This window comes from Chrysochloris asiatica, unplaced genomic scaffold (genome assembly GCF_000296735.1).
Source record: "Chrysochloris asiatica unplaced genomic scaffold, ChrAsi1.0 scaffold00255, whole genome shotgun sequence".
Taxonomy (NCBI): Eukaryota; Metazoa; Chordata; class Mammalia; order Afrosoricida; family Chrysochloridae; genus Chrysochloris; species Chrysochloris asiatica.
Window position 1 is genome coordinate 3,599,038 of NW_006408773.1, and position 12,568 is coordinate 3,611,605.

Consider the following 12,568-nt stretch of genomic DNA (forward strand, 5'->3'; position numbering starts at 1 on the left):
AAAGAGGAAGACCCCCAACGAGATGGATTGGCTCAAGTGTTGCGACAGTAGTGAGGCTGGCCCAGGATCGGGCAGTGTTTCTGTTGTACATAAGGTCGCTATGAGTCGGTACTGACTTGATGGCACCTAACCACAACAACAAATGACATGGTATACAAGGAGGTGCAAATTTATTTAGGGAAATTTTATTTCCTAATTTCCTAAAGGTACTAGAAACACTAAAGAAAGATTATCAAGAGATTTTTATTTTCATATTCCTGAAAAATAGTTACAAATTAGAATTTTTTAAATCTTTCAATGGTAGTCCATGCTCTCAAGCCATTCAACATCTTATTCCCAACCCCCAAAGGAAATTTTTATTTCATGTTTTTCTCATTGACAGACTGGTACATGCAATTTTAACAGCTTAGTGGTCCTGACTCAGAATATCTTTTTGCTCCCAAAATAGAAGACAATTAGATATTTGGACTGGGAAAGTAACATAATCAAACTCCTAAATAGAAGATCCAGAAAAGGCAAGATGGTAAATATACAGGTTTATCCACTGTATTCCTAATTAGGAATCTCTAGATAGTAGCCAAATTTCACATGGAGTATTTCTTCAATATCAATATAAAGATTAAATAGACAAGTTCCACTTTGGAAACATATTTCCAAAAGTAGAGCAGCAGAAATTCGCAAAAATTTCCATGCAGTCTACATCTGGTCAGCATTTTAGTATACTGGATATAGCAAGTTGTTGTAAAGTGCAGTTACGTCGGTTCCCACTCACAGTGAACCCGTATAGGGCTTCCAAGGCTTTTTAAATCTTTACAGGAGCAGAATACCTTATCTTCTCCCACAGAACGGCTGGTGGGTTCGAACCGTGGACCTTGTGCTTCACAGTCCAGTGCTTATTGTATAGAGTCACCACGGTCCCATAGTGAATTTTGTTGTTGTTGTTGTTAAGTGCCTTCGAGTAAATTGTGATTCACAGTGACCCTGTCTAGGGTTTCTGAGGAGCAGGTGGTGAATTTGAACCACTGACCTTGAAGTTCAAATCAACTTTTCCATCCAGTGCATCATCCCAAAGCACAACTCCCATAATGAGTTGTTGTTTTTGTTAAGTACCATGTCATCAGACCCTGTATAGAGTTTCCGAGGAATGGCTGGTAAGTTTGAACCACCAACCTTGCAGTTCAAGCTGACATTGTGGTCCAGTGCTTTAACCTACAGCACAATGCCAGGACTTCCCATAGTGAGTGGTGTTGTTGTTGTTATGTGCTGCGGAGTAGGTTCTGACTCATAGCAACCCTGTACAGGGTTTCTGAGGCTGTAAATCTTTGTACGAGCAGAAAGCTTCATCTTTCTCCCACGGAACATCTGGTAGTTTTGAACTGCTGTCTCTGAGGTTAGCAGCCCGATTCGTAACCGCTATGCTAGTAGTAAGTGGTAAATAATCTACTATATAAATATTTGATGGGATTTTGTGATGCAACAAGTAATCCCTTGAAAAATAGCCAACAGAATAAAAAATATAAACTTAGAGTACTTTGGTAAATCCTTTGAAACATCTCATCTTTCCTTTCAAATGCTTTGGAAGACATTGTCACTTCTTAAATCACAAAAATATGAAGATTTTTATTTCAGCCATCTAATGAAACTGACCGTTTGTATACAATTTTTATCATTATTCCATATGCCCTGACTGTAACATTCAATCTCTTGTCTACTAATTGGTTGATACATAGGGTAGTTAGTTGTATTTGAATGCAGTAAACTTGACCAATTAATTTATTTTGGTATATGCCTATTGCTGCCCTCTGGAGAATATTGCTGATTAATGAAAAAGTACTGATATATACAGATTGGTTCATTTTGAAACAAAAATTAGTATATTGTGCAAAACATGCTTACTTTATAAAAATGCTTAATGTTTAGTTTTCCATATTGTCATAAGATGAAGCCTTTTTACTTTAACCACACTGCTAAAATATTACACCACAAACTGTCCACCAATTGTTTATAAATTTTAAAACATAGATCCTTTATTTCTTTCTTAAAGCATTGCTGTGAGGTTATATGTATCATCCCAGGAGGAGATTAGGTAGAAGTCCCAGTAAATAAAGATTATATTAGAAATGTTAGACAAATTGTGAGGATCGTGTATTGGTAAATAAATGAAAAATCTTCTCTTTGAGATTTTCTTCAATCACTTATTCAATATAACATCCGTACCTGTTTGCAAAATTAGGTATTGACTATTTCTTAATTTCAGATTAATATATTTAACTTGTTATTATGTAAATTATGTGAACTTTTAACTAATTTTCTTTTTTTCTCTCCCCAGAAAGGATGACATGATGCATCCAATATCTTAATTTGATTCTCTCAATTTTAAACTGTGGCTGCTTAAGTCTGAAGCAATCATGGTGAACTTGAAAAATGCGGTGCATTCATTCCTGTAAGGACATGCTATTTATTACTTATCTCTTCATGAAAAAAAAAATTGTTGTGTTAATTAAGTAAAAAATGTTTTAAATGTTTTATATGACCGTTCAATTATATTTGCCTCAATCTACACAAACTACTTGCTTCTAATATTATAGGTGTTTTTTTATTCCAAAGACTAATATTATGGGCATTTCTTATTCAGAAACAATAAATGAAAGCACATATCAATTTGCATTTTACATATATCGCCTTATGTATTCAAACAAGTAATATGGTGCTAGGACTCCTGTTGTGGTGCTGTAGAATCAGCACTGGACTGTGAACCACAAGGTTTGCAGTTCAAACCCACCATCTACTCCATGGAAACCCTATACGGGGTCTCAATGAGTCAGAACTGACTTGAGGGCAATGAACAACCACCATAACATGGTGCTAATACCCTCTAAGTTTAAATGAGCACAGTGGTCATGGATGCTCTTTCCATGAGTTAAATGTCAAAAGGATATAAGGTTTTGCCTTTTCCAATCTGCATTAACTGAGTAGCTAAGAGAATTAAACATATAAGATTCCAAGTATTACCCAATTCTAAATCTGGTCTAATAAGTCCTGAATTTTTCTTGCTATTTTCTGATTCCTGTATAAAAATTTTATCTTTGAAAACCTTGACAGAGTAGATTGAAAATACATCACTTTATGATATGCATTACTGTAAAGCATCTTGGATGTCATAATAGTGACTATATTTTCAAGTATTCAGAATTATAATAGAACTAGATTGAATAACATGCAAAGGAAATGGTGAATGGAAGTGATAATAAATCAAAATAAGAGTCAGATATGAGAAACTCAAAGGGCAAATGTCCTAAGTCATAAACCTGTATCAATCCAGTACTTAGCCACTGCCCCATATGCATCAATGTAGGGCTGCTTTAAAGAGCAAGCACCAAATTGTTCTGGTATAATATATATAAATAAAAAAATAAGGACTTTGCGTATATAATTTAGTTTTTACAATAATCATGTGGTTATCCCTTTGGAGTCCCAAAATACAGTCACCATAACCTTCTTATCTGACCTCTCTGCCTTGAATTTAACTGGCTCTGCATATCCCCTTAGAAAGCACTGTTTTAACTGGACATTTTTTGTTAAAATGTGCCCCAGTGAGACTAAGACAAGTTTATTACTAAGAGAACTTGTTGGCAGCCATCCATGGATTGTGGAGACATGTTTAAACACATTTTGTTTGGAATAAACCCATGTATGTATGAACTCAACTGGTGGAGTGCTGTGGAGTCGGTTTTGACTCTTAGTGACACTGTATAAGGTTTTCAGGTTGTAAATCTTCACGGGAGCAGAAAGCTGCATCTTTCTCCTAAGGAGCAGCTGGTAGTTCAAACTGTTGCTCTGGGATTAGAAGCCCAACTCATAACTCACTACATTTCCAGAGTTCCTATATAAACCCTAGTAGCAATAATTGTTTTACTTACCTTCATGTGTATATGTTATTGTTGTTAAGTGCCAAGTTGAGTCAGTTCTGACTCATAGCAACCCTGTATAGTGTTTCCAAGGATCTGCTGGTGGGTTTGAACTGCCGACCTTGTGGGTTACAGTCCAGTACTGATCCTACAGCACCACACCAGGAGTTCTTATATGTATATAAATATCAGTAAACAAAGTGCTTCATTCACTCTATGAAAGTTAATATTTTTCTGGATAAAAAAATAAAATAATGAAATTTAATTGAAAAAGTAGAAATTATTATTATGATGAAGAGGAATACATTGTTTTGTTAGAGAATATACTAAAGAAATGTATATCTGATTGTGCTTTTTTTCTTCTTTTTTTAAATTTTCAGTGTGCACCTAATTGGCCTATTGGTTTGGCAATGTGATATATCTGTGAGCCCAGTTTCAGCTCTAGTAACTGACATTTTTAATGCCTCCGATGGTGGACGCTTCAAATTCCCAGACGGGGTACAAAACTGGCCAGCACTTTCAATTGTCGTAATAATAATCATGACAATAGGTGGCAACATCCTCGTTATCATGGCAGTAAGCTTGGAAAAGAAACTGCACAATGCCACCAATTATTTCTTAATGTCCCTAGCCATTGCTGATATGTTGGTGGGACTACTTGTCATGCCACTGTCTCTGCTTGCAATTCTTTATGGTAAGTACAGTTATTTTTGGTACTTCTACCTAAATTTGTGTCAAGTATCATAGTACACACTCATGAAGTTAATTATTTTGTTTGTAGCATTTGAAAAATGAATAGAGCAAATTATACGACAAAATGAATTAGATATGTCTATTAAATAAATCAGTAGCTTATATCGATTCTTCAAAAAGCCAAACTTAGTTTACAAAATATTAAAACCTTATATAGATGCTCTATTGCCTGAAGTCATTTGCACACAGTGGGTGAACAATTGCCTTGCCATACACAGGAGGAAATAGTGGGAGAAACATTCTTCACACCTGAATTCTGAGCACTACACATACCTGTACTTTATCAAATGTGTGTGTGCTGTGTGTTAAGTGCCATCAAGTCAGTTCCAACCCATAGGGACCCTGTATAGGGTTTCCACAGAGCAGCTGGTGAGCTTAAACCACTGACCTTGGGGTTCTAACCAACTTCGCAATCCAGTGCATTAACCCACAATGCCACACAAATTATTATTTATAAGTAGCAATCAAAAGCACTTACAAAAAGCTACAAAGTATCTTTACTAAAAGTTGGAAAGCACAGTTTAAACTTAAATACTGAGCCCAGGTGGCACTGTAGGAAAAGCACTGGACTGAAAACCGCAAGTTTGACAGTTTAAACCAACCAGCCGCTCTGCTACAGCAGCTTTCGATCTTAGAGTGTTACAGCAGCTCTGAAGCCTAGAGTGTTACAACAGCTCTAGATCAGTCACTGAGGAAACCCAGGCCACTTGGAGAGGCGAAGCAGAGTTTCAGATTTTCTTAAGCCAGCTGGCTCAGAGGAGCTAACTTCTCCAGACTCTGACCCAGAGTGCAGGCCAGTACAGGCTTTTATGGGGACAGAATCGGGGAGGGGCTAGGTTGCAGACCGGTCTGAAGACAGGAGGAAAACCAGAATATTGGTCCTGCTCACTCAGCAACTTGATTAACATTTTAGCTTGTCTCCTGGGAGGGGAGGGCAGTTAATGTTTTATAGGAGGGGGAGCTTAATGTTTTACCTTTTCCTGTTCACCTCTGTTGTTCTTGTCAAGTGCCATCGAGTTGGTTGCGACTCATAGCGATCTTGTATAGGGTTTCCAAGGAGCAGCTGGTGAGCTTGAAACGCCAACCTTGCAGTTCAAACGGCTTTGCAGTCTGGCACATTAACCCACAGCGCCACACCTAGGAGAGAACAATGAGACTTTTGTCTCCAAAAAAGATTGAAAGCCTCAGAAACCTGGTACTGGGGCAGTGTCAAATTGGAATAATCTTGATGGTAGTGGGCTTGGGGTTGGGTATGTTCTTCTCACAAAGGAATGAAAATAGATCCCATGTTCCCCGGAGTGTTTAATGAATTGTACTAGATTGAATAATATTGAAGAGTGTACCAAGTTCTCAAATCCTAAAAATAAGGTCAATGCATCCAGAAAATAACCTCTCATTGGATGTAAAACTTATTGTGCTAATATAATTTTTATATTTCTTGAAAGGTTATTTTCTAGATTAATATTAAATATGCAATGGAGTCCTGGTGTGGCACTGTAGATAAACATTATACCACAAGGTCTGTTTGAACCACAAGGTCAGCAGTTCAAACTCACCAGCTGCTCTTCCAAAATCCTATACAGGGTCACTATGGGTCAGAACCAACTTGACGGCACTTAACAACAGCATTACTGAAATAAAGTAAAACTGTGATTCAGATGTTATATTTTGTCTTGTGGTATCCTTTTCATTTTTATAGTTCCTCCCATAAAAAAAAACAAAAACTGTGTTGTTCTTGTTAAATGCTGTCTAGTCAGTTCCAAATCACAGTGACTCTGTATAGGGTTTCATATAAGCAACTGGTGAGTTTGAACTTCCAACCTTGAGGTCCAGTACTTCTCCTATGGCACTACACCAGTAAGTGGTCAAATAATGACGTCACCATAAATCCAAATCTCCTAACAAAGCCATTTTCTCCCTGAACAATAAAAAAACAAAAAATTAGACAATACCACATCTGAATATGTAAAACAGCCAATTTCCAATTACCTGCAAGTAGAGAAATGAGTAGCTATTAGCCTCACATCACATGCTGTTAAGTAGATAAAGGGAAGTCGTGTGGTTCAAACCGACAGTCCAGTGTTTTACTCCACAGCATCACACCAGTTGCTTGGCTTATATGAAGATTGCTTCCATCTCTGAATTTCTATGGTGTTGGCTGAAAATTCGGTGATGGCTTCCAAAATTCTAAGTTTGAGAATACCCTCTTCTCTCAGTGTAAGAATGGGATAAATCTGCATGAAAAAAAGAGAAGAGGTAAATTGTAGCCAGCCTAAATTCTCCATAAGAAAGAAATACTGAAAGATTCTGCCTTAGCCAGGGGAGAGACTTAATGCACAAGACTCAAGAGGGCAGTTTTGAAAGCAATGATTTGCAGGCAGAAAAGGATGAAAAAGAAGGGCAAGATGACATTTGAAAAAAGCACAATGAGGTGAATGAGACTTTTTTTTTTAGTAGATAAAAAAGAAAAAGACAAAATTTAAGGACACATCACCCCTTTCCCTGCTGCCCTCAACATCCCCCCAAAGCGCTTTATTAAGAATCCAAACCTTCTTACACTGAGAGAAGAGGGTACTCTCAAACTTAGAATTTTGGAAACCATCATCAATATTTCAGCCATCACCATATGAATTCAGAGATGGAAGCAATCTTCATACATATAATCCAAGCTACTGGTGTGATGCTGTGGGGTAAAACACTGTACTGCAAGGTCAGTTTGAACCACAAGGTCAGCAGTTCACACTCACCAGAGGCTTCCTAGAAACCCTATACAGTTCACTATGATCAAGAATAGACTTAAAGGGCACTTAGCAACAATAACAACTGTAAAAAGAAAACATGAGCATCAAAACAAAGCGACTGATGACAATTCCCATGGAGGAGAGGGATTGGATATAAGGCAAAAGAAAACAACACTTTATACTAAATTTAATATCTCAAAACAAGTATCTGAAACCATGAGGAAAATACCTTGAAGTCAAACTCTAAAAAAAAAGTTACTGGTTTGTGCCATCAAGTTGGTTCCAACTCATAGCAACTTTGTATGGGGTTTCTGAGGAGCGGCTGGTGGGTTTGAACCACCAAGCTTGTGGATAGAAGTCCAGTGCTTATCCTACATGCCACACATAGTTATGACATTTAAAATTATAATCTAAGACAATTTTCCAGAAGTATAATAAAGTCTGAAGTAATTATTGATGGGGTCAATCCAGTATCAGAAAACAAACCTGTAATGATCAAATCTTAAACATATAGGGGACATTAGATTTCAAATCTAAAAAGAAATTCTTAGGGAATTAAAGGCCAAAAGAAAATATAGTTTACATGGGCAAGAGAATTAAACTGGCTTCAAACTTCACAAGAATTTTTAAAAGCATAACAAAAATATAACAGCATTTTCAAAAACCTAAGGAATGTATACAACATTCTTTCAAAGTCAAGCAATAAGTAAAGAAAACAGATTAATAGTTTCTAGATGAGGCTTTCTGCTTCTGCAAAGACTTACAGTCCCACAAATGCTACACAGAGGCCCTATGAGTCAGAACTCATTCCACAACATTTGACAAAAACAGCAACAAGAATAAGCTAGTGATTATAAGTGGGCATCTTTTTATATTTATAGAGGATTATATATTGTTCCATATGGTAATTATGGTAGTAGTTATACAGTTTTTCAAAACATACGTTCTGTTGTTGTTAATTGCTGTCAAGTCAGTTCCACTCGTAGTTACCCTGTATAGGATTTCCAAGGAGTGGCTGGCGGGTTTGAACCACCAATCGTTTGTTCAGTTAGCTGCTTATCCTACAAAACCACACCAAGATTCTTAAGTATACAGTTTTTAAAAAGGTGAATTTAACTGTATGTAAATTATACCTTAAATATAAAAAATATTGAAACAAAAACAGTTTGAAACAATGATTTTATGTACAGACAAACTGCAAAGCTATAAAAAGTTTTAATTTTCTAAAGCTCACAAAATTCTGTATTCACAAGTCCTTCTTTAAAAACCTAAGAGTAGATAGGATACATTAACAGAGAGCAAATTGGAAAACTTCAACAAAAATACAACTAATAAGCACTTAATATGCAGGTGTTATTGTGGTTAAGTACTGTTGAATCAGTTCAGACTCATAGTGACCCTGTATAGGATTTCTGAGGAGCAGCTGGTGGGTTTGAACTGCTGACCTTGCGGCTCAAACCGACACTGTGGTCTAGAGTGTCATCCTGAAGCACCACACCAGGACTGCTCATATGCAGGTAGTCCAAAGCTTAAGACATACTCAAATTATGAGAAATTGTATTTAAGGCTGTCTTATCACCCTCCCTCACCCCCCTTTGGTACGCCTTATCATTAGTAATATGTACTAACAAATTTTGCAAAGCATAACTTTTTTTAAGGTTTTTTATTATGGATTGAGTGTTTTAAAATTGGGAAAGGTGTGCGACAAGGTTGTGTTCTTTCACCATACTTATTCAACCTGTATGCTGAGCAAATAATACAACAAGCTGGGTTCTATGAAGAAAAACGTGGCGTCAGGATTGGAGGAAGACTCATTAACAACCTGAGATATGCAGACGATACGACCTTGCTTGCTGAAAGTGAACAAAAATGCAAAAAGTCTCAACAAAATCCTAGCCAACAGAATCCAGCAGCACATCAAAAAGATAATACATAATGATCAAGGGGGACTCATATCAGGCATGTAAGGATGGTTCAACATTATAAAAATGATCACTGTAATCCACCATATAAATAATAAAATAGAAAAGCACCACATGATCAGATCGCTTGATACAGAAAAGGCATTTGACAAAATCCAACATTCATTCCTGATAAAAACACTCAATAAAGTAGGAATTGAAGGGAAATTCCTCAACACAATTAAGAGCATATATAAAAAACCAACAGCCTACGTTACTCTCAATGGAGAGAAACTGAAAGCCTTCCCTCTGCAAACAGGAACCAGAGAAGGATGCCCTTTGTCACCACACCTATTCAATATTGTGCTGGAAGTCTTAGCAAGAGCTATATGGCAAGACAGGGAAATTAAAGGCATCCAAATTGGCAAACAGGAAGTAAAACTCACTCTATTTGCAGACTATATGATCCTATATATAGAAAACACTAAAGACTCAGTAAAAAAGTTACTAGACCTCATTGGAGGATTCAGCAAGTTGGAGGATATAAAATCAACATACAAAAATCAGTTGGATTCCTCTATACCAAAAACAACGACACTGAAAAGGACATTAGGAAAGCAATACCATTTACAATAGCTGCCAAAGGATGAAATATCTAGGAATAAATGTAACCAGATAAACAAAGGATTTATACAAAGAAAACTACAAAACACTACTAAAAGAAATCAAAAGAGACCTACAAAAATGGAAAACTGTACCCTGCTCCTGGATAGGAAGACTTAACATTGTGAAAAATGTTAATAGTGCCCAAAGCAATTTGCACATATAATGCAATCCCAATCCAGATTCGAATGACATTCTTCAAAGAGATGGAGAAAACAGTTACAAATTTATATGGAAATAAAAAGACACAAGATAATCAAAGCACTACTTAAAAAGAAGAATAAGGTTGAAAACATCTCACTCCCTGACTTCAAATTTTATTACACGGCTACAGTGTTCAAAACAACTTAATACTGATACAATGAAAGATACATAGATCAATGGAACTGAATCAAGAATCCAGAAATTAACCCATCCACATACAGCCAACTGATTTTTGACAAAGTAACTAAATATATCTCATGGGAAAGTTATAATCTCTTCAATAGAAGGGGCTGGCAGAACTGGAAAGCGATATGCAAAAGATTGAAACAAGATCTTTACCTCGACTTTATATAGAAACCAACTCAGCATGGATTAAAGACCTTAATGTGAATCCCAGAATTATGAAGGCCATCAATGAAAAAATGGGGACATTTGTGAGGGCACTAATTCAGGGAATACACAGACTACCAAACAGTTTGAAAACTACATAAAGAAAAGTAGACAAAATAGATGAGTGGGACATACTAAAAATTAAAAACTTATGCACATCTAAAGATTTTACCAGAAGAATAAAAAGGGAAGCCACAGAATGGGAAAAAATCTTTTGCAATGGCACATCAGACAAGGGACTCATTTCTAAAATATATAGGAAACTACAACACCGCTACAAGAAATAAAACAAATAACCCAATTAAAAAATGGGCACAGGACATGGACAGACACTTCACCAATGAGGAGATAATTCATAATAAAACATTTTTTAAAAGCCCACAATGATATGAAAAGATTAAATATAAAATGATGGGTGAAGGTGTATGAAGCAAATAGAGACTGTATAAGAAAGTAGAACTTATTATCTTGATAGTTGACATCAATTTTTAGTGAAATAAAACAGTAAGTGTGAAAAATAAATATCTTAGACTGAAAACACACATTCCATTCAGGGTGATTTAATGAAAAGAAAGTCCCTAGAACAGTTTGGACAAGGGAGCTGCTCAAAATCAAGAAGTAAAACTATTTGCTCCCAGGAACAAAAAAGAAATAGTCATCCTTAAAGAAGCCCTGGTAGCATAATGGATTACGAGCTGGGTTGGTAATCGCAAGGTCAACAGTTCGAATCTACCAGTTTATCAGGGGTAGAAAGATGAGGCTTTCTTCTCCCATAAAGATTTATAGCCCCAGAAACCTTATACAGGGTCTTTATGAGTCAGAATCAACTCTAAGGCATACAACCACCACTATCATAGGATTAAAACAGGAAGCAATGGTACAGTACTGGTGTTGTTGTTGTTGTTGTTAAGTGCTATCAAGTCAGATTCCACTCACAGCAACCCTGTATAGCATTTCCGAGGAGTGACTGTTGTGTTTGAACTGCCAACCTTGTAGTTCAAACAAACCTTGAGATCCTTTGCTTATCCTACAATGCCACATGGAAAGTAACTCACAAAGTTAAAGGTGGGACATCTCCAAGCAGGATTTTCCTGGGACTGATTAATAACATATATGCAGGATTACAACCTGCAATATGCAAATGCTACAACCTTGCTTGCTGAAAGCAAAGAGGACTTAAATTACTTGCTGATGTACATCAAAGACCACAGCCTTTGGTATGAGTTGCACATCAATATAAAGAAAAAAAAAATCCTTACCACTGGACCAATAAACAACATCCATATAAATGGGGGGGGGGGGAAAATGACATATTGCATTAGGCAATCTGCTGCACAACACCTCTTTAAAGAGTTCAAGAGCAAAATGTCATTTGAGGACTAAGGTGTGCCTGACCCAAGTCATGGTATTTTCAATACTTTCATATGCATGTGAAACCTGGTCAGTGAATAAGGAAGACTGTAGAAGAATCAATGAATTTGAGTTATGGTGTTGGAGGAGATTGTTGAAAGTACCAAGGACTGCCAATAGAACCAACAGATCTGTGTTGGAAGAAGTGCAGCCAGAGTGCTCCTTGGAAGTCAGGATGACCATACTATGTCTCTCATACTTCAAACATAGTGTCAGGAGGGACCAGTCACTGGAGAAGGATATCATGTTTAGTAAAAAGGAGAATTAAAAGAGGAAGACCCTCAGTGAGATGGATTGGCACAGTGGCAGCAGCAATGGGCTCAGATGTAGCAACGATATGAGGTTGGCCCAGGGCGGGGCAGTGTTTCATTTTATTGTGCATAGGGTCACTATGAGTCAGTACCAAATCGATGGTACCTAACATGATTGATTCAGGGTACATCATGGCAAGCATATGTGCCTTTAAGATAATTATAAAAATGGTCACAAAATAAACACAGTTCTTCTGGGAGCATGCTATCAATACTGCTTTCTTAAGTATGTTTTTTCCTGGGTGTCTGTTGTAAAGAAGATATTTTGTTAATGTGTGTCAAGACAC

General features: G+C 36.8%; 1 protein-coding gene across 1 annotated transcript in view; it reads left to right on the forward strand.

Annotated features, from left to right (window-relative positions):
• Positions 1-2,408: 2,408 nt before the first annotated feature.
• The window catches only part of HTR2C (5-hydroxytryptamine (serotonin) receptor 2C, G protein-coupled), a 147,306-nt gene continuing 137,146 nt past the window's right edge, over positions 2,409-12,568 (forward strand). Inside the window, exons 1-2 of the mRNA XM_006873803.1 lie at positions 2,409-2,443; positions 4,289-4,602. Coding sequence (XP_006873865.1) covers positions 2,409-2,443; positions 4,289-4,602 — 349 coding nt within the window. The remainder of the gene's footprint in view (positions 2,444-4,288; positions 4,603-12,568) is intronic.